At 40.6% G+C, this 22,747-nt stretch overlaps 2 protein-coding genes across 2 annotated transcripts; both read right to left on the bottom strand.

Moving 5' to 3' along the window:
- Positions 1 to 395: 395 nt before the first annotated feature.
- On the bottom strand, positions 396 to 16,042 carry cdc42 (cell division cycle 42). The gene is made up of 6 exons (XM_080026664.1): positions 15,983 to 16,042; positions 10,387 to 10,527; positions 8,958 to 9,030; positions 8,678 to 8,787; positions 8,226 to 8,423; positions 396 to 2,288 (listed from the first exon to the last, which is right to left on the bottom strand). The coding sequence occupies exons 2-6, from the start codon at positions 10,489 to 10,491 to the stop codon at positions 2,199 to 2,201; spliced, it is 576 nt and encodes a 191-aa protein (XP_079882790.1). The 5' UTR covers positions 10,492 to 10,527; positions 15,983 to 16,042; the 3' UTR covers positions 396 to 2,198.
- Positions 16,043 to 16,644: 602 nt separating this feature from the next.
- snrpe (small nuclear ribonucleoprotein polypeptide E) lies at positions 16,645 to 21,551 on the bottom strand. The gene is made up of 5 exons (XM_080025740.1): positions 21,388 to 21,551; positions 20,805 to 20,831; positions 20,643 to 20,705; positions 18,432 to 18,510; positions 16,645 to 16,845 (listed from the first exon to the last, which is right to left on the bottom strand). Exons 1-5 carry the CDS (start codon positions 21,439 to 21,441, stop codon positions 16,787 to 16,789), a joined length of 282 nt encoding a protein of 93 aa, XP_079881866.1. The 5' UTR covers positions 21,442 to 21,551; the 3' UTR covers positions 16,645 to 16,786.
- Between the last annotated feature and the right edge of the window lie 1,196 nt (positions 21,552 to 22,747).

Genomic DNA, 22,747 nt, shown 5'->3' with positions numbered 1-22,747 from the left:
TTATAATAAGGGTACATTAATGTACTGTTAGTTAATGCTTATTTAATGTTATTAACGGTTAGGTAATGCTTATTAAGCAACTGTTAATGCCAAGTTATTAAAGGTTAGTTAATGATTGGTTGTAAGCATTAGGTAACTAAGCATTAAGTAACAGTTAATTAATGTACCCTTATTGTAAAGTGTTACCAAAATCTTTAAGTGACAAAACAGAGAACTTTTCATTCAGTTTATTATCTTTGGTGGTACTTAAGTTGTTTTTTGTTCACCAAACATATATATCAATAGACCCTTTTACTGTTTGTAAACAATGATGACGTAGAACGTATGCGCACGCAGACTGGCAACGAAAGATGGCTGAGATCATAATAATAGAAATAATGGCAAGGAAAAAGTGGTAAAGGCAATTAAGGTATAAGTTTAATATTTTTGAAAAGAATGCATATACAAAGAAACAAAGACTTTAGACAAAGCATTTGGTTTTGCACCAAAACAACATCAGGTTATATTAAGTATACTGACTTTGGGTTGGGCGTCAACCCAACTCTACACCACCAGTTAAGAAAAACAAGAACCAACCAATCACAAATAACCTTTACCAAACAGTCTCTCTGCCATTGGAGGTTTTTATTCCACTACACCAATCAGAGGTTTGTCTTGGTAGAAACTGGCAGGTCAGAGTTCAGATGAGCCCCGACCCCTAAATGCAAAGGGAGTGAAAGTAACCTTCTTTTTCATATATATATTTATATATACTTCAAATAAAAAAAACACAAACAGAAATAATGAAGAAAAAGAAAAAAAAAATATGTTGGTAAAAACACTTGGAGCCTACATCAACATTGTGTGCCAGCTTACATTATAATCACATCTGTTAAACATATCATTTAGAAACAGAGACCAAGGCTCAGCTACATGTAGCACAATACACTTTAAATGGGTACAGCAGGGCGTTACAGTCCTTCACACCCTCAGACATGCGGCCTGGATTAAAAACATGCTACGGGGAAGGCACCAAATTCTGAACCTGGCACAGAATTCTGGTTGAAATTAATATTCAGTGATTTTTTCCCCCCTAAAATACGGATCTCCAGATTTTTGGCTGCCGGTGCATGCCGAGGAACATTTAGTTTCATACAGAAAGTCCCTGCTGTACCCGCTCTAAGTGTAAAGGTGATTAACAGTATCCTGCTTCAACCTCCCTTGGTCCCTGGCAACGCACAAAAGAGAACACACCGCTTGTTCGGCTAACACTGTTAAAAGTTCCCTGCATCTAAAAAAGACCAATTCCTGTGGTGGACTGGTGGAGCCACTGCTACCGGATGCCTTTAAGCTCTTCAAGTGATTACCACACTCCAAATGGACTGCCACTCTGCACTGTCAAAAGTCCACGCTTAAAGAGGACCTGGATACTAGATGGCAATATTTACTAATTCAATTTCTTCAATGTGAGAGCTGCGTGGAAGCTATTGCCTTTGTCAGACCTCCACCGTTTCTTTAGTGGTTAAGAGAGTGCATCTATCTGGAACATGGAATAAATATCTCAGACTTTGTCGTGTGTTTGAGGACAACATAAGGGGGAGGGAGGGTTGGCAAAGAAATACAAAACAACACTACTCTGTTACCATCTTGTGGTAGTGCTGAGATTAGGTGTAGAGCATAGGGATGGGCCAATGAGTGTGCTCCTTCAATAGAGGGGGGGTGGGGCAAGCAGCGTGAGCAGCCACCAACCAGGCGGCTGGGAAGGGGCTGGGGGGGCCAGGCTTATACCTATGAAACCTTTACATTGGCTGAGGATAGCTACAGTAAACGACTGGGCACCTAAATAGTGGATTAGGCCACAACACTGAACTGTATCCAAAATCAATCTATCAAAAGCTTGGACAGAATGAATTCTACTTGTATGTAAGCTAGGTATGTGTGTATGCCCCTGTCACCCTGCCAGGAGCCCACAGCAGTTGACCTAGGAGGTGAAGTTAAACCTCGGTCCCACACTGGAGACTTGGGGCTGAAGCTTCTTATTATTGCAAACAACGATGGGAAACTTGGTAGGGCTGTTTTCATCAGTCAGCCAGCCTTAGAGAGAGCAAGGGAAAAGGGGTCTGGATTTGGGTGGGGCATAGGGGCTATGTATGTATTTTAAGATGTATGGATTGTACGTGGTATTTATGTGTGTGCTTTGAAAAAAGGTAGGAAGCTTCTCATAGCAGCACACATTTGCGTTTCTTCTTGGGCTCTGGGGGCTCCAATGCAGCCAATATCGCCTCATCAAACACATTCTTTAGGCCTTTCTGTGAACACAAAAACAAACACACAAACACAAAGGGCTTAATGAGGGGGGCAACGCAAACAGGCCAAATGAAAGAAAAAGGGTTAAGCAGGAAAACACAATAGCAGCTCAAAACGGAGGAAAAATAACCGGGTGAAAACAAAAAGCAGCATTCAACATTATTTAGTGGAGTTTGATAAGAAGCGTCAGTGTGTGAGAGTGCTGAAGGGGATAAAGTGAAATGAACAAATACATAAAAGTTATTCAAGGAGATCAACTCAAGAGCAGTGTTTGGCCTCATAGAAATGTGTTAATTGTGTGAATAAAGTTAAACGTGGAGTCAGCGATTTTGGGGAACACTTGTTGTCAAAATCACTGTCGAAATCAGTGAATATCTCCTCAAGATCAGTTACCTGTCCGTACTGTGTGTGCTGAAAAAAAATTCCAGTGTTAATACACAGGCTAGGCTCTGTAAACAGGCATGTTGCTAGCTAAGGTAGCCCCCTTTGTCTACATATCCATTTAAAGAGCCTAGGCTGGGTTATAAACACCATATTTGTTTTCAGCACAAACACACACACACACACACACACACACACACACACACACACACACACACACACACACACACACACACACACACACACACACACACACACACAATATGGACAGGTAGCAGATTGTGAGTAGATATTCACAGATTTTTCGCGTTCTCCAGAATCGCTGACTTAGTGACAACATAAAAAAGCATTTGTATGTTTTAGTGCAGAGTGCAGATGGACTGTCACAACTGAAATCAAAAGGCAAGTCAAAGAAGAAAGTGGAGGAAAAGGAGCACATAACCCAAGACAACACAACACAACTCTACAGTGTTATCTGGACACTTTCAGATGGAATTAGCCAACTCCCTAAATGAGTTCGAGTTTGACATAGGAAAAAAACCATCAATAATAACGATAATAACAACTACAAAATAGGTCTACTCAGAGCAGAGCTGCTTACACTACGAGCTGGGTCATGTGCAGTAATGACACAGTGCAGCACTATGCAGTAGAGCAGTAAGCCCCTACCACACTGCTGGACTAAAGCACAGGGAAAAGAAGGGAGCCAGAGAAGAGAGCAAGTTCATTTAACCTTTATTCATTTATTTCACAGGTCATTATATACAATTGTAGCTTTTTTTAATTATTATTATGTGGACTTCCATGACAGCAGGATACGCACCACAGTTAAATGGCACATAAGTGTCATATAGAGGACGTTGGGCCAAACAAGTCAAAAATCATTCAAAAGACTTCATTTTTACCGCACTGGTGTAACTTAGTTGTAAAGTATATCAATAAGACAGCACCTTCATGATACCAGATAGGAAAAGCTTAACCAATGGTGGTGTTGTCAAAATGCCCATACACTTCCTATGACATTAGTACTTCAACTTGAAACTAGGGATGTGAACCATTATTATTCATTATCATTATTTTGCGTCTGGATGTGCCAGAGGCATGAATTGACAGATGGATTGATGTTCTGTGCTTTATTTTGGTGGCAGCAGATGTGGTGTTGAAGTAAAAACTGCTCTTTCCTTTGAGCAACACACCTGCTGCTGCTGTTATGTTCAGACTTCAGAACTAGCATCAAGGCCCTAATGAGAAGAAAACCAGAGGCTGTAGAAAGAATCTTATGTAGGGCGGCGGCTCTTTCTACATTTTCTTTAGTCACAGTCATTGTTTGGTGACATCACTGAGTATTGTGGATCCAGATGCAATCAGATCGCAGAAGTGTTTCCCCCTTGACAACGCTAGTGGACAGAATATCTCAGATTTTCATTTTAGCCTCAAATCACAGAGTTTTTCTGCCCGGTGGCTAACACACCGGCGAAGTCTCACGGCGAAACACCGCCTGACGAAGGCTTGGGGTGTTTCTTTGTTAGGTGATATAATAATTTTTTCATCTATATTGAAAACAATGGTCCCACACCGGACTCTTATGTGCACGCACATTGTGGAAGTGAAGCTCCTGCAACGTTCACGATGTGAACTCACACAAATACATATTTAATTTCTAATAACAATCATAAAAACAATGAGAAAAACCCAGATTTTCCTATTTCTATTTTTAGAGTCGACTTGAGCAAGTCAAAAATCGGTGGTCGGGTGGACATATAGTTCACATCCCTACTTAAAACCCTATATATACCATAATATCCCATTATCTGACTTTTGTTAAATAACACATCAAGAGTAGTACAAAAAATACATTAGCATTAGAAATGGAAGCTCTGTTTAATGTTGACAATAATCTCAGTGTAGAGCCATGGCCCTCCCAACATTAACTACTACTACAGGACAGGAGGGAAAGTCTAACAAACAATGGCTACATCCCAAACGGCCCCACATCCTCTGTAAGATACTGCTCTACTGTGGGCCGGGGCCACATGAAGGGGCCAAAGAAGGAAAACAAGGAATGATAAGAGTGGTGTAGTGCAACATTTGTGATGTAAAACTAAGCTGACATGAACCCCTCCAGAACTAAGATATGTAAGTACGTACATCAACACACCAACCAAACCAAATGTCAGGTTAAACAAAGGCAAAAGGGAAAGTCATTGAAGTGGAGACAAGCTTCGAGTCAGTGGATCAGGCCATCAAACAAAGATAAGTTGAAATGCAATCTCAATACAGAGTAGTTGAGTATGAAAGCCATAGCCAATGCCTGATGGAATGGTTAGTTAAATGGCTTGAGAGTGAGATTGGTCTAGATTTCAAAAGCAGCACATGTTGAGAGACGAGGGAGGGAATAAGAAAAGATAAAATGTGTTAAAGGAATGATAAATGAAGAGAATAAGGAGGACGAGAGAGAGAGATAGCATTGGCAGTGGGAGTTTAAAATAAACAGCATTTCCTCTTTCTCTGGGTCTCAGGCGGCTCTAGGGCGGCTAGGATAGCTTCGTCAAATACATTCTTCAGCCCTCGCTACAACCACAGGAGAGGGAAGAGAACAAGTGCATAGTTAGAGCAGCAAACACAGAGAGAGAGAGAGAGAGAGAGAGAGAGAGAGAGAGAGAGAGAGAGAGAGAGAGAGAGAGAGAGGGCCAAGGCAAGACAAAGAGGAAATACAGAGACAAGGCATGTCAGTCAATGTTGGAAGGAGATGCAGGGCACAAAGATGTGAATACAGTAGGAGAGAGTTGAGATGGCTGAACAGTGGGCTAAAAGTGAGGCGTGGAGCCAGATCCCCGACAGGAAACAGGAAATGACATCAGCAGCTTTGCAACAGGAGGAGAAAGAAGGAGGAGGAAGGAAGGAGCAGAGCTACACCTCAGCTCCATCAACACTATTGTTCTCTGGCTGTGTGAGGCCCAGCTCATCTGTTCTAACCATGTTCCCACTGCTCGCTGCCCTCCTTCTAGATCCTAACGCTTAATTCACACCAAATCAGATGCTCCTGACAAAATGCAGCATTTTTCTCATTTATTTGAAAGAGGCTTGTCGGTTGTAGCTGTGGTGACAAAGGCAGAAGCCTGCTCGACTTAAGGAGAAACGCAGCCCTAGGTCAGGCTGCGTCAGCCAATCACAGTGAGGCAGCGTCTACCAGCAACCAACCGGCCGACACGTAGAGGTGTACAGGGGTTGACACTAAGGTTTCAAAAGCCCCCATAGGGCAAGTACAGGTTATGTTTTACTTGCCCGAATGTCGTGCTCACTTGCCCAAGGCTAATTAAATTATACATTTTAGCGAACCGTATCATAAGCCTATATATCATGACATCACACTACACCAAGCCCTTGGTCCTGCTACAGCATCGTGAAAGGGCCTCTTTTTGCCAGGCACCTGGCCTGGTTTTGGGGGCCTCAGAAAACTCAGTCTATCTCAGAGTCAAGCTTAATGTCAGCTTCCACACAAATGTGTTCAGAAAAATGTAACTTATTTTACGTATTTTAAAAGGTCACATGGTGCCAAAAAGTGATCGTCTGCCATAAAATGATCAAAGTCCACCATGTTAAAGCTATTGCCCAGTTATACTGTAAGTAGGGAGGGGGATCATTAATTTCTATTCATATTGATACCATTATAAAGACTCCACAATCCAAATCTGTATCAATACTTTTCTATTATCTTGTTAAAAGAGAACTGGTATTGTTGCTTTAATTGCATATAAGCTGAGCAGAGCTAAGGATAGGACTTTAAACGGGTCATAATTCCATATTTAGGCCTACTATTTACTTTATATTGCTGGGAAAACAAGTTTTTCACCCAAACTGTATTATTCAAGCTTCTCGCGAAAAACTCAAATTTCTTTTTTTCTGGATGTTACATTTGAACACATCATGATGTCATTTTATTGACCTGTGCCTAATAATCAGTTTACTGAGCCGACCTGAACACATCAATTTTTTTTTAAGCTGACTACTTCTTATCCTGCAGATTTTGATATCGATTTAAAAACTATAAAAAAATTAACTGCGGGACTTGCTACAGTCTCTCGTTTGTTGATCACCGCTGCTTTGAATGAATGATGAGACGGCGCCGAGCCCGTCTGCAGCGGCAGCGACTCAGAGGACAGAGTTTTTTTTTTTTTTTTTTTTGGGAGACGGAGTTGAAGCGGGTTGAAAGAGTTTCTTCAAGACAGTGGACGGTACAACACTTTTACAGCCTATGATGCAGACCGGTGATGGAATAATACGCCGAAGGAGGCCTAATTAGTTGAAGATCACCCGGCTCTACTCGATATTTAAAATGACATCATGTGACCTACTGGACTCCATAGCGGTATCGATAAGCTCAAACGTTATTGATTTCTGGGTTTTGAATATAGCGGAACCAGGTCCATAGAGCCGGCTTTCGGAACGTAGACAGCGAAACTGCGCGCACACAGGCTGGTGTGTGTGTGAGAGAGAGATAGAGAGATAGAGATGTTGCTGGCTGCCGCAGGCAGCTGCTCAATTGCAAATATAGCCGATCTATTTTGTGTGAGTTAGCGGGATTTTTTTTCTCTAAAACACATGAATAAATAGCTTAGACTACTGAGCACCCCACTTAAATCCACTTGCCCGTTCGGGCAACCAAAGAGCAATCTCAACTTGCCCGAACATTATTTTCACTTGCCCCGGGAAAGCGGGCAACCGTTAGTGTCAACCACTGGGTGTAAAGGTTACTGTTGTGTTAATTAAGTGGAACTCCCACCGACTGATTTGGTATGAATGCAGCACCCTAACAGTGAAGCACATAAACTGATTGATTAATGCCTCGATTCCAATGAGCAGTACAATTCAGTTTGGTACAGTAAGCTAACGCTAGATCTGGCTTGCGTTTCCACTTGTGACAGTAACCTGTGACCTGCTAATACATTCAATGAAGAGGAACAACGCCACACAGTTGACAAAAAGCTGCGCGCCAACTATTTTCTCAAAACACACGATTCTTCACTCTTGCAGAGGAGATTACATATGGTCTTGCAAGGAAATGAGGATTCTGTCTGAAAAAAATACTTTGGTGGTATAGCCCAGCCCTACTGGCACTACACTTTTGTGTTGAACACTTGTACATTACACGTGGACTGACCCTCACAAGTAACTCTACAAGACTCCACTCTGATGGATTACAGACTCTACATAGGGTCTAAACTGCTCTCTTACCCAGCAATAATATATCAAAAGGCAGACTGCATGCTGTAACCAATATACACTATATGGTCTGAAGCAAGGTTTAATATCCATATGAGAAACGTTTCATGGTGTACACAGTTCCTCAAAATTTAATCAACACCATTGAGCTCTTGAGTTTCAATAGTCACCATTGCCTGCAGGACAAAACCAATCCACCATAGCATGCACCGGTCAGGTAGAATAGAAGCATGGTGCTCTTTCCTCCTTTTCCTTACTTCTTGCCATTGAGGTGTTAATCCCATGTGTTTTAGACTGTTCATGTGTGACAGTATATATAAGTGTGTATATCTTACCTGTGTAAGAGCGGAGCACTCCACATATTTGACAGCCTTGAGGTCTCTGGCCAGCTTCTCTGCTGTCTCTGGAGTGATGGGCTTCTGCTTGTTCTTGGCCAGTTTCTCTATAGTGGACGGGTCGTCCCGCAAGTCAATCTGAGTCCCCACTAACAGGAAGGGGGTCTTTGGACAGTGGTGGGTGATCTCTGGAACCCACTGGATACACAAACACAGGAGAAAGCAAACGCTCAACACACTGTGCTGCAAGTGACCGGCAACTACAAAACTTGTCAAAAATAATAAAAAAGAGACATCTTTCTAGTACAAGCTGTTGTTAAAAGGTGGGCTAAGCGATTCTGACCTTTAAGGGAGGACTTAATAATTATAGTATTTCTAAAGATGAAACAAGAATAAACACGTCCATATTTCCAAATGGAGAGCATAAGAAAAAAAGGGAGGGCTAGACTTGCCTTTTCTTTGACATTTTCAAAGGAGGAAGGGGACACGACGGAGAAACAGACGAGGAAGACGTCGGTCTGGGGATAACTCAGAGGTCGTAACCTGTCGTAGTCTTCCTGACCTGGAGAAATCACACACAAACACAGTCAGTATTGAATAGTTATAAGTAATGAATGATCAAATATGAATTGAATGTGAAAATTCATACCCCCCCCCCCCTACATATCCATTAACGTCAAAGCTACACTACATACTGTATATACTGCCAATGGCTTAATGTGATATACATACCAGCTGTATCAAACAAGCCCAGAGTATAGGGCTCGCCTCCAATCATTACAGTTACAGCATAGTTATCAAAAACCTACAACAGAAAAAAACAATGGTTAACAATTTATATCCTCAATCCTGATGATGGCTGTGTTCCAATCCCCATACTTCCTTTCTATTGAGTATGAGAGGTAAAGATTTAAGATGTCCCAATTATTGTGGTCGAATGCAGCATGCTGACAAATACCAGGATGTCCTACTACATCCTGTCGATATGCTACGTTTGGAAATGTGCTTTTTTTTTTGGCGATTCTGATGCATATTCCACTGCACATCTGAAGTTAAGTCACATCAACTGAGCCTCAGAGTGATGAAACCAGCGATGGGACGGATATATTAGCAAGAGGCCAATTCAAGGCACAATGTTATGATGAAATAAATAAGTAATAGTATGTCCCAAAAATGTGCCTACTGCATGTAAACTACATCCTTTTTATTGTCAGCTGTAATATGTAGAATAGTTCAAAGAAAGAGTTTGTGATTTGGAACGCAGGGTTGTGTTTTCCCTACAAATAATGTTGAGATATAAATACACATTTAATTGAGCGTTATTGTGTGTCATTTGAATTCCAGACCTTTTTAACTGACCATCGTCATGCATTAGGTTTTAGCTGAAACCGTTTGAAAGTGTTAAGCGAGTTGTGTTCAAAAATGAACTTGGATCACGCAGCAGAATCATCAGTGACGCTAGCTAAAAATAATAGCTTTTTCTAAATTCAGCCTATTGAGTTTATAGTGTACAACAAAGACGTAATGACTTAGAATTTTATTTTAGGATGTGTCATCTCTTTTGTGTTATTGTCTCTTAAAGACAATAACACAAAAGAGAACAACAACAATGAAGGACAACAATAACAGATAGCGAGACAATTAAGCAACACCAAATTAATAAAACAAACACGACATGAGCAAAATAACATAATCCAATAAATTCCAAAATCAATTTCTTGTGCAGCAAGCTAACACACTAGCCTGGCACCGCCCGCCTACATGCTTCCGCTCATTAGTGGGTTCTATCCAGACAGATTTCTGCCAGTCCAATCAGCGAACAGAAGGAGTGGCTCAGAAGCCGGTGCATGACATACGTCAAGACCAAACGTTATGCGATCCAATAGTTTTAAACTTCAACAGACACCCGTCTTCAAGTGAGGGAACGTTTGTTAATTGAGCAATTCCAGACCTTCTGTACAAATGAAATTAAGTACGATGCTACGAACACAGACGGTAGCAGGAATAATTTAAACACTATGAAATCAACTAACTCTCAAATAACTTCATCACAATTACAAAATACATTTACAAAGGTGGGACGTACAAGGTTGCATGGGAATGAGTGTTGAAGCATGCAGTGGCTAATAGATACAACAGGAGTCTCAGTCAACACACTTACCGTAGGAACATATTCAGAGGGGAACTTGTTTGTGGTGTAGGAGATGAGCAGGCAGGTTTTACCCACAGCACCGTCCCCCACTACAACACACTTGATGGTCTGCATAGCTGCGTTTTACAGTCTCCGCTACTCATTCAAGATCTGGAACACACAGAGAAATAGAAAGGAAACTTCAGAAGTTGACAGTGGCATAATTGCTATTGGCTGAACAAACTGTGAAATCAGGTCAAGCAAAGGTCATAACTTGCCTATTGATTATTCACCCTTGTTGGCATTCACACATTTGAAATATTTAAAAATGTAAATAAATATGAAACACAAAACAACAATGGCATTAGGGACTGTACTCAGAGCCAAAGCTGTACATTCATGTGGGGAACTAATGACAACAATAATAACATTGTGTGCGGCATAGAATTTTATGTGAAAAGGAAGAACACTTGATTGAGGGAAAACAGATTGGCGAGCTAATCAATACTTGGTGGCCTCTAAACTGGGTCAATATTCAGACTGAAGGCCTGCACTAATAAACATGTAGTTCATGTTTAAAGCGTCTTTAAACTTAATGATTTGGATGAACAGATAACCCTGGTTTGATCATGAAATCTGACAAACGAATCATCACGTCACCAGATACCTCTCTGCTCCACTACCGTGGCGGATTGGAGAAGAACCGGACAGGCATCTGGTGGGATACTGACTGACGTATGAAGAAAAACACAGATTTATAAAAGTTATGATGCTACTAGACATAATAAATAAAACAAGCCATTGCACAGCCGACTAGCACACCAAGACAAGCTCACTAAACTAATCATTTGAAAAAAACATCCTTCTCCTAAGAGCTAAGGATGATGGGAAAGTATTTCCCCCAGACACTGAATGTGTAGATATTGCTGATTCATCTTTTGTCTTTCACAGTCAAGACGGTTTTGCTTCTAAATACAAAGCATTTAGTTCCCTTTACCAAACAAAGGCTCTACTTGGGCGGCCCAGGTAGATGGAGTACAACCAAGGTAGATAAAACCCATATTCCATTATCTAAATCTAAAAATAAGTTGATAGTTGGAGTTAAAGTGCCTCATGCACCCAGTTTAAGTCTAGCCTAAAGTCGAAAAAAGTAATTCCACCGCAATGTCTCGCTACTTCTTCCCCTGCAAAGTGGATCGGGCAGCTAAAACTAGTTAGCTTAGCCGAGCCAAAATATTGGCACTTGCATATGGAGACAAACAACAGAACTTGTGTGAGAGATGTACCCTTAATTTGTCAAAATAAAACGTCCAGTTATATGGTGATGTGTTCAAGTGCTGTTGGTTAAAATTAGAATTTGGTGGAGATAGCTCATTGTGATTTGTTCAATGGAATCTCGTAAAATGTGTTAGGCGAGAAACTAAAACAAAAAGGCTGCAGCTGCTGCTGAAGTAGTAAATACAAGAAAAAAAATTATAAAATGGCCAACCCGATTTAAAAGGTATCAAATATTGCATACCACCCTACCATATAATCTGCTTTGTTTTATATAACTAGGTAGGCCCAATTCCTTTCTAAATTGTTATTATAACGTCATTGACTCATTGTTTAACAATAAATGTTTCATAAACCTTTGACCAATTTAGTACTGCACCCCACCATAACACACCGTCACACTCTGTGCCACCCAACACCAAAAGTGAATTCTCAACCTGTGGGAAGGGCTGTTAACTGTGTTCAAAACATTACAGACGGATGTGATGGTTGCTGTAGATTAGTATGAGTTTAACAGAGGGAGGCTGCTGCACATGTCATTGACATTAACCCCACTAGTAGCTGTGGAGGAAGCCTGTACCCTCTACAATATGTCTTCATGAGCAGTCCAGGAGAACAATGTGCTCCCATTCCCCAGAGACACACGTTTTCATTCACAGTTGTTGAACCTAACTGTTGTGGACGAGGCTTCTACTGGGTCGTAGCACTTAAGTGCTGAGAGGACGGGATAGTGTCAACCTCCTATAAACTTCTTATTGGCAGTTGCAGTTACACAAGCAAAAAGAAGTGCATCCTGTGAGCTGACATGAGTGAGAATTGTGAATGAAATCACTAGGGCTGGTCCGAATACCATTTTACAGGCTCCGAATATTGAATTGAGCTTTGAATACTATCTTAACAAAAAAGTATTCGAAAAATTCGGGTCAGCCCTAGAAATCAATCCACTGGAAATGTGATACATAGGCTTCCTTATGATGCACCGCAAGGAATGTGGCACAGATGTGCCAAATTGTTAGTGCATTTATGGAGAAAAGTGCATTGGGATTATTTAATACTAATTGTGTAGTAAAATAACACCGATCAGCCAGAAAACTAATCGAGACTTAAGGTGTCAGGACGTGTATTTATTTCCTAATGCATATAATTATGAAACACATTTTAACTGGATTGTCAATTGTTCATAATTACTAAGTACTAAAACTATGGTTAAGGCTTAAAACTTAACCATAGTATTTAAGCAAGACAATCAATTATCAATTGCTGACTTTTGGTTAAGATTCAAACTTGAATGTGAATGTGTGTATGGTATAAACATGCTTAGAATTTGTACTCATAATTCAGGGCTTTCACAGAATCTCTTCAAGTGAAGTAACCACATTAAGCAACATCTGATCAACAGTTTAAACCAGCCCTTACTGGATTGTGAATTGGGGTGATTTTCCAACACAAAATAAAACTGGTCTGTGCCCTGGGCAGCAACTAAACCAGTTTATGAGTATGGGAACCCCCTACCATTGTATGGTTTTTGTTGCACTGCATGGTGATCACAGTTTCATCCATACAACAGTGTGTGAACTGAGGTACCATACTGCCTCAAAGGGCCAATGTGTTTATCATTGAACAATATGTAACCGTAGAAAATCTATACGTATTCTAATAGGAGTACAATTCTGAAAGCGTTGCCAGTCTGTGAGCTAAACAGTGCAGTAAGCTGATGACCATGGGCAACAGAGGGTGGCTGCTGCAATAATGCTGCTAGACGTAATCCACGCATTTGTGCTTGCCTTGTAGGCCAACAAGCACTGTGGGGACAGGCCAGCTTAAAGGCTAGTGCTGAAAGGAGCTGAAATTCAGTTGAATGTGACAGTGCCCCCGAAACCTAAAGCTCCTTATTTGAAATCGGCTATATACCTCACAATGCATACAGTAAGACGCTTTCCAAGACTTTGACAAGATCATCAGACGATACATCTCAAGGGGATTATCCTTAAATAACAAATTTGAAAAATTAAATTAAATCAGACCCTAGCAGTTCGCATTTCTGTTGAAAACAAAAACTTGGACCAAAGCAGTTTCACGCAGTCAGGCTGCCACTGGCTTTACATTGGGTTTAGCAACATCCTAAAAGTTTCGTAACAACTACCTTCCAGATTCATATGAAAGAAAAGCCCCTTTTACACAGAGATTGCGGCATATTGACGGAACAACATCACTCCAATATGCCGGCTTTGCTTGCTTCTGTGTTATTTACACAGAACCAAGCAACGCCGGCCTGCTGGCGCATCAGTAGTCCCTTTTACACAGCGCTCCGGAATGAAAGAGGTGCTTGTAAACAGCGTCAGGTGTGACGTAAACATTTAGCGCCGCGCCGGTCAGCTGCTTTACAACAACAACAACAATGGCCGGTGAATTGAGAGCAGAAGTGCTGGAGCTTGCAGTAAGAGGGCCGTATTTTACTGTCCCCACGATGTGCCAGTTGATCTCGCTACGCGCTGAGTCCAACATCACTGGGACAGTTAACCAAACTGACTAAATCAATCCGACCGCTTCACCTCTGTGTGTGTGTGTGTGTGTGTGTGTGACAGGTTGGTTGTGAGCGAGTCTCTTTGTGAGGCCAGCGATCTGCCAATCAGACATACACATACACATACACACAGTGTGTGAAGTCACGTTACTGTAGACAGAAATAAAGTGTGGATATACGCTCAGACTTAGAATAATAATAGCGGCGGCGGAATGTGTTAGCAAAACAGTAGCTCTGTGGCTAACAGCTGAGCCGGAGCCTTCAGTCAGCTGAAGCAGACTAGTCTAGCGGGGCGAGCAGACTATTCCCCCGTTACTAGGTCGACCTTCAAGCTGAACAAGAGCCCTCCGCTGCGCGTCGGGCTCCTGCTTCAGCTTGTCGGTCTTTATTTCTAGCAAGTGACCCGTTCGCTATACTTTATCCCTTACTTAGCCTAGCCTAGCTTTCCATTGTACAACTTCTCCTGGGCAGAAATAGACTCATACACTCTGCAAAATGAAGCGCGGGGGTTTGGATTGAGCAACGGACCTTATGATCAGCTAGATTATACACCGTTCCTTTTATTTGGTGATTTTTACGGGACATCAGGCCGCCGTGGTTAATGTTAAACACACGTCCTTCAACTGCTAACATGGTCGCATGTTTAGAACGTAGGCTATGGAACGTCAAACGCCCCCCTGTTCCGCAACAACAAGCTGGAGCATTTAAACAGAGAGGCGGAACTGATCGTGTCGGGAATCTTACTACCCCCCGAGGTAGTAAAATTCCCGGAACGATCACTCGCACCTTTCTTCCCTCGTTCCGCAACTGTCGCATTTACACAGCAGGGCGGAGGGCCGAAAGGCCGGCATATTCCCGGCTTTCACTGGCTGTGTAAAAGGGGCTAAAGACTCAAAATTCGAGAGAAAAAATCATGAACATTAGCCGTTTGAAAACCCTGACACAAGCAAGCTCCAAGTCAAAGACATATCCCAAGCATTTACTTTATGAACGACATCAAATATGACAAGAAGACCAACAATGTTATTTGTATTACATTACTGTCCGCGGGAATTATGACATGTCTGCATATGCGTTTATTACATTGTTACCAAAAGTATTGTAGCGTGAACGTGTAATCTTTACTCCCTGCACAACAAAATACTTTGAAAGGATGGCTCGGAGATGGCTAGAGCAGAAAGCTTGATGCATTAGCCTAGCTGCTGTATTTCGGCCACATCCCCGGCCTCAGTCTGGCCTAATTTCCTGCCGGCTGTTGAAACCAACGATGTATTTACAATCTAAGATGTTCCTCTTTTTTCACCCAGTCTGCATTGTGAACATTTATCAGAGCACCCAAACATTACAGTGTAAAGCTATCAGAGACCCTGCTTGCAAAGTTGCAATTTAAGACTGCTAACCTAGCGTTTGTTACGACTGTTTATTCCGTTCGTCAACTAGCTAACCGCTAGCTAGTAAATATTTACATTTGGTTTTATTACCGAATTTGCTTAGAGGCAACGATATATAAACTATCATATGGCGAACGCCCCCAATACACCCACTGCAAACTATGGTTGCTAGTACACAGCCCCAATGCGTTTATTTACAAGCCGCTTGGACGTTACAGACTCCCTGTCTGCTTACTTTGCTAACTAATAGCTATCCTCCCCCATTAGCTTGCTAGCTAGCTAACCTTAGCGGATGCTGTTCCTGAATGAGATACCTAATTAGACAATTAAAGTATATGTACTACATACGTACATCATATATGTTGTTAACAGCATTCAAACTAAAAACTAACCCCAGTTATGTTCCAAAAATACAAAACAAAATATTTTTCCGTACCGTATCCTCTATTTGTGTCTTTACGCCGGGCGTTGGCAGCTCCGCGCTAGGGGCTTCCCAGTCATCAGAACAGGGACACGTTGCGTGCGTACTGAACTACCACGTAATCACGTTAATCGATTTCACTACAAGCTTATTTTTTAAACTAAATCGTGGTTTAACCACTACACTAAAAGGTATGTGATTCAAATATTGAAGTTGTAAATTTGTGTAGTTTAAAATCAAAAGTAGTTAAACTGCTGAATATTAATGTAAATCACAGCTCAATAGTGTTGGTAAATGAAGTCAGCCCATTTGATGTGGAAAGTTCCAAGTTACAAATAGCTTCATTACACAAATGTAAACGTTATAGCAAACTTGGTTAGAAATACAGTATGTCACAATGTTTACAGAATGCATTTTAATAGATTTCTTTCATGCTGCACAACTATCACTGACTAACATTACAGGAAAAAGGTCAGACAACATCAAACAAGTTCTTTAATAACATTAATACAATTATGCACTTTATCCTGTTATACTGAAGGAGCCGTGAGTTTGACCTACATTAATAGACTGCATTTGAGTGGTCTGCCACTAGATGGCATTTACAGCTCAATGAAGCATATACTCATGAAATCAACTGCAGGTTTAGTGGAATAAGTTCAAATACAGACAACAGCTTTAAGAAAAAGAAAACTTTATTCTCAAAATGGAACCATGTGGTATAAAGAAACAATTACAATATTCATGTTGTATAAACCTGAACAAAAAACACAAACAAAAAAGAAAAACAAAGAAAAAGATTGCTAGGCGTCCATGGTCCTAAGTAGTGACAACACTCTGCAGCAAGGTGATGTTGTCTCCTTTCAACATGATCCTCCCTGGGAGACAGAGGGACAAACACAGGAGGAGGTGGATCAGAAGAGCAGGAGGATGGATGGAAGACATACAAAGTGTCAGTTCACTTCCTCACAGAGCACTGAGTGTCAATCAAGTTTCCTAAAGATGATTGGGTTACAGGGGTCGGCAACGAATGAGTCTGCCATTATCAACAATAAGCTAAATAGTAAGTTTAATTATAACACTGCATGCATCCAGTAGGTGTGGGCGATACAGCCGAACATTTATATCACAGTATTTTCAATGTTTTGAATTGTGAATCTATCATATCACAGTTTAACTTTTTGTGTAGCCTAAATAATGGTTAGAGTAGCCTGGCCTATCTAATTATATAAATTAACGCAATAAGTTAATATAATAGGGGTGGGAAAAATAATCCATTCTCCGATGCATCGCGATTCTCTCTCGAACTGTTCCGAATCGATTCAGATAAGTTAATAATCATAATTTAATTTGTTTTAATTCGATTCGTAAATTCTAGTACTTCTTGCGCCACTGCGCATGCATACCACACACGTGCGAGTTTAACAAAAGTGGCGACAAAAAGGCTGATAGCAGCAAACCCATATGACCTGAACCGGCTTTATTTCTGTTTACGTTTTTGTATGAGAGCTGAATTCCAAGCATACTTTTTGCACATTGTGTTCAAATGACATAGAAAATAATAGAATATAAATCCTATAGAAACATGATTTACAAGATAAGAAAGAAAATACAACTGAATTGGTTTAGTTTTTACATACTTCCATATTGTGTTGAAATGCAAGCTGCATTGATTATTGCACTGCTAATAGAAAGTCATATTTGTGACAAGAAAAGCTTTTTCTCAAACTCAGATGTGTATATAAATATATTTTTGAAAATCACACATGGGTATGTATGTACACAACATTTTTTGCATCGAGATGCATTTTTGAATCGAATCGTGAGGTGATTTCCAACAGAAACATGGTAAGGTTGCACGCATTCTTAACACTAAAGATCTTGAAATTAACAGGCTAAACAAACTTCAGCTGCCAATTCGGCCTGCTCCCCTTGTTAATGAGTTGTTTTTATGTCATTGGGACTTCCATGTAAAATGAAAAAAGCGTGAATTCCCTAATATTGTTCCATCTCTTACTATTCCTATCATGAGATTTAGCAGCAGTAAACCATGCATTGAATGTCACCTGTGCAGTTCTGGGATGTGTGGGTTTTCAGGGCGATGAATTTATTGAATCCCTAAAAACTAAACTTGATGGATTCCTTACTAGTGAGTGCGGCTCATAGATTCAACCCACGGATGGAGCCGCCTGAACCATGTGCACTGTAGGAAAGGTGCATGGGAGCGCAAAGCCTCACCAATCAAACAAGACAGCCACAGGCCACATACAAAGCCTGAGCTTTTACAGTGATTTCAAATGCTGCTGAGAGGGTACTGCTTATTGACAGTGTGACAATGATTATGCTGCAGTGTGCCAGTAGTGGTATAATCTTAGTCTGTGTGAAAGTATCAAATGTGCTGATAATCATACATACAAAGCAATGCAGAGCAAAGCTAAACGGTATCAATGTAAGATGCTCTTACCCAGTGGCTTTCTGTTCTTAGTCTTCATGTGGACTTCCTCAGCATCGTCCAGAACCAGGTTCATGTACTCGTCAAAGCCCTAAGACAGGGAGGAAACAGTCAGCTAGTGGGCCTCATTCAGGAACTATTTTCAGATTCTTAACCTAAATTTCTCATTCTTCTGTGAGGCTTGCACTAGGGCTGGCCCGAATTATTCGAATACTCGTTCAGAAAATTAGTATTCGGAGTTTAAATTAGTATTCGGAGCTTCGTTTTTTTTTTTTAATAATTTTTTTTTTTTTTTTTCAACATTTTTTTTTGCAAGAAGCTAGTACTGCAATATAATGTCATCAAATAATTTTATATTTGGATATAAAAGTTAGTAATATTGTAGTAGTAGTATTGCTCATTTAGGAGGATATTACATCACTAAGTGTCATAGCGCATCCATTACTTCACCTCCGAGCGCGTAAATCTTCAACAAAATATGCAGATACTGTCAAAATCGGTTCCAGGGAGTATATAGGGATTATTAACGTTTAAAAAAAAAAAAAAAATTATTTAATTTTTTTTTTATGTTGTTTTTGATGGTGTGTTTTTCTGGAACGAATATTCGAATATTCGCTCGGAAAAACCAACGAATATTCGAAGCCTGAAAAATGGTATTCGGGCCAGCCCTAGCTTGCACAGAGCTTAATGAACTCCACCCCTTCACACATTAGAGCAGCAAACAGCAAATTATCAAATAACAAGTGCATCAGTGCCACTAGTCGTATTCACTGTTAATATAGATGCAAACAACGGGTTATTCAAAGTTGTAAGACGCTAAAAACATCTTGCCAAAGCAAATCGGCCCATGATTATTATGCCTCGTTTCCACCGAGCAGAGTGGCTCGGTTCGGCTCAGTCCGCTTATATACAGTATCTCACAAAAGTGAGTACACCCCTCACATTTCATTATATCTTTCCATGGGACAAGACTGAATAAATGACACTTTGATAAAATGTAAAGTAGTCAGTGTAGAGCTTGTATAAGTGTAAATTTACTGTCCACTCAAAATAACTCGACACACAGCCTTTAATTTGTAAACTGCTGGCAACAAAAGTGAGTACACCCCTAAAGGTGCGAACACACTCCACGCGTTACACGCGTACAGACACGCATAAAATCGGCAATTTTTCCATAGGGAACCATTGGTTTACGCGCGTACATGCGTTACTCGCGCTAACGCAACATTTTAGCCGTGTATATACGCACCTAACGCCCCTAAGCGCGGAGTTAAATTTTTTTAACTTTTTACTGGATGCGCTTCCATTGCCAAAAGATGGGTATGGTCCCAAAATAAGCAAGCTGAGCAGCTCCAGTTTAGCGAAATGTTTTGGTGGAGCACTCCGTTTATTGTGTGGTGTTTTCCTCTGCATTAATTGAATTAAATCAGTGGGCTACACTGTGTCCCGCTGCTATGATGTCACCAGTGCCCGTCGGCCTGCCCTGCACCGACTCTGTGAATTCACTGTAAATACGCTACAATACGGGAGGAACAAATATAGGAGCGCCTGGTTTGACCGAGCAAAAACAAGAGACGGCCGGCTTGTCTGCAGTCGTTCTACGGCCCGATACTTTGACCCTCGCTCTGCTCAGTGGAAAAGAGGCATTATACTGTACGTGATATTACACTTGATTTTATTAGATGGGAAACAAAAGCCATTATTGGGTATCGAAGTCTGTGGATCATTGTTAATCTATCGAAGGATTGTGTAATCATTACTATAATATTGTCTGATTTTAGGACAACTTCACAAAAACAATTGGACTTGAGCGTGAAATTAATTAATTGAGAACTATTGTCTTAACATGGGGGAAAAAATCAATTAAGCATGGCAGGGGGAAAACTATGAACAGCTAGTATGTAGCTATGCATAGGTTCCCTACACTGTGGATACGGTTAAAGGTGTTTAATCATGCAAAGGGAAAGCAAGAGCTTTTATTTAAGGATGTCATTATGAATGAGCACTCGGACACGGTCATTTCCTTTGAGAAATATATCCTGCTCTCATGGGTGCATGATGTCCATCCCATGCCAGCGTTATTTCGAGATTAAACTGCTTCAGTGTGGACTGACTGAATTTATATTTCAATAATAATTATCCTACACATTTTAATCAGAAATCAATTTTTCACAATGTTGTTTGTGTGAATAAGACGGAAAAAGTTGCAAAAGGGTAACTTACAATGATGCAGCCCTCTATCCTCATGTTCACCTGTTCATACAACCACACCTGGATCCGCGAGCGCTGCAATTAGCAGGGACAAGAAAGGAGAATTTCACTGAATTTGTACAGAACACAAAACAAATGTGAAAAACCGAGAACAAGGATTACGTTAATACTTACATTTTGCAGATACCTGAAAATAAGGTTCTGATACATGGAGTCAAGGAAATACAATGTTCAAAAGCAAAACAGATAAATAGCCACAGAACATTTGTCAGTGGAGTGCAGACGATGTTTCTTGGTTAGGTTTCAGACATGTTCACTTATATTTTGAAAAACTACGCTGAACCAAAAATGTAATGAATGATACATACCGACTCCACTTGAACTCAATCTTAAATTAATAAGGATAACGAACTAGCAACGCATGAAGCAGTGTGCGTTGCATGCGTGCAATGCATGCAAGCGATGCCACAATATAGCTGAAGTGTTAGCTTTCTGTAAATGGCTACTGCTATCATTAGCTAACTTTACACAGCGCTCCTCTGAATACACTTCAAAGAATCACAGCTGTTGACATCGACATAACATATCTAAATTGTTATTCATCTCTGTAACACCTTTTAGCTCAGTTAAAACTCTGTCGTCGATCACCTATGCAACAAGAATGACCGGATAGCTAAGAAGAAGGGGTTAGCCTAGCTGCTAAGTTATTGTAGCAAATTTACCGCGGCATTCGTTAATTGCCATTCAAAAAGGATACAATGGGTTGCACCATAACCTTCTGGACCTTCTGTCCTTGCGCCCTGTACGCCATGTCTCCAAAAATGTATACCAGCGGTAGGTATAGGATCAAAAATTGCACCTTTTGAATAGAGTGCCCGGTTAACGAAACGTTCACGTTGTGTGGTAGCTTCAATGGCGCGTTTCCGCCATAGATTGTGGTTTCCGCTCACATTCGGAGCCAGTTATTACATGATGCAAGACAGCGCCCCGTCAGGTAGGAGGCCAGTACTGCACGCACCTGTTGCTCCAAAAACACAAACGGAAGGTTACACGTGCATACATGAAATTTCACAAGCACTAATATTAGATGAAGTTATGTTTTTGAAAATCAAAGTCCAGTCTTATTCACAGAAAGCAAATAGTATTTTATGTGTGCTTTGTTAGTAGAAGGGTAGTAAGCACTGTATACTATTTTATAATCATAAAATAAATCAATTCATAAATATGAAACATAAAGTGGTACATTGGAAGTATTTCCCTTCACTTCACACAGTTTATCATGCAAGGTGTTTCTAATACAGTGCCACTTTGATCATTGTAATAAATGGGGGCACATCCTTACCATTGGATTTGAATTTGAAACTGTTAATTTGAATTGAAAATTAATTTGTATTTAATTTAATATGATAATATAATAAATACATATAACCTCTGTATTTATTTTAATATTCAACTTATTTAGATTTTTTCATGGCAGCTGTGGCCTCATAAATCCACCAGGTGGCTGCATGGGGACAGAACAACCTGGTCTCCTGCACACAGATGCTTCCCCACAGGTGCAAGAACTGAATATCCAGCCATGATCTGTAAAAACGCTGAGCAGGCCCAGTTGATTCAGAGTTTGTATCAAGATGGAAAAGGGAAAGATCTAAGTGACTTTGAAAGAGGGGTGATTGTTGGGGCATTGATGACAGGAGCTTTAGTCACAAAGACGAAACCAAATCCAAAGCTTTTCTCAGTGATCACCTCTATCCTGTGATGATGAAACATCTCTGTCCTGTTAAGAGTGCTCTCTTCCATAATGACAATGGCCGCGTTTCCCAGATTCGTTAAGAGCCTCTTTGAGCTAAGTACTTCTTTGGAGCGCTCTTAAGAACGCTGTGAAAGAAGAATGCGTTTCCCAGATTCGTTCTTAGCGAAAGTAGCTCTTTCACTAAGATGGAACTGTAAGATGGATCTGACCCACTCTTACAACCTTCTTAGCGACCAAATCGTCAGTGATCATGCTGCGTCAGGGAAATTTATTTCCTCCACTTTTCGAAATAATAAAACAATGCTCAATGCGAACCACTGGCGCAAGAAACATAGACTAATAGTAGAAAACTAATGTTTTAATG

Source organism: Ammodytes marinus, assembly GCF_949987685.1.
Source record: "Ammodytes marinus genome assembly, chromosome: 4".
NCBI lineage: Eukaryota > Metazoa > Chordata > Actinopteri > Uranoscopiformes > Ammodytidae > Ammodytes > Ammodytes marinus.
This window is presented reverse-complemented; position numbering and strand designations above follow the sequence as displayed.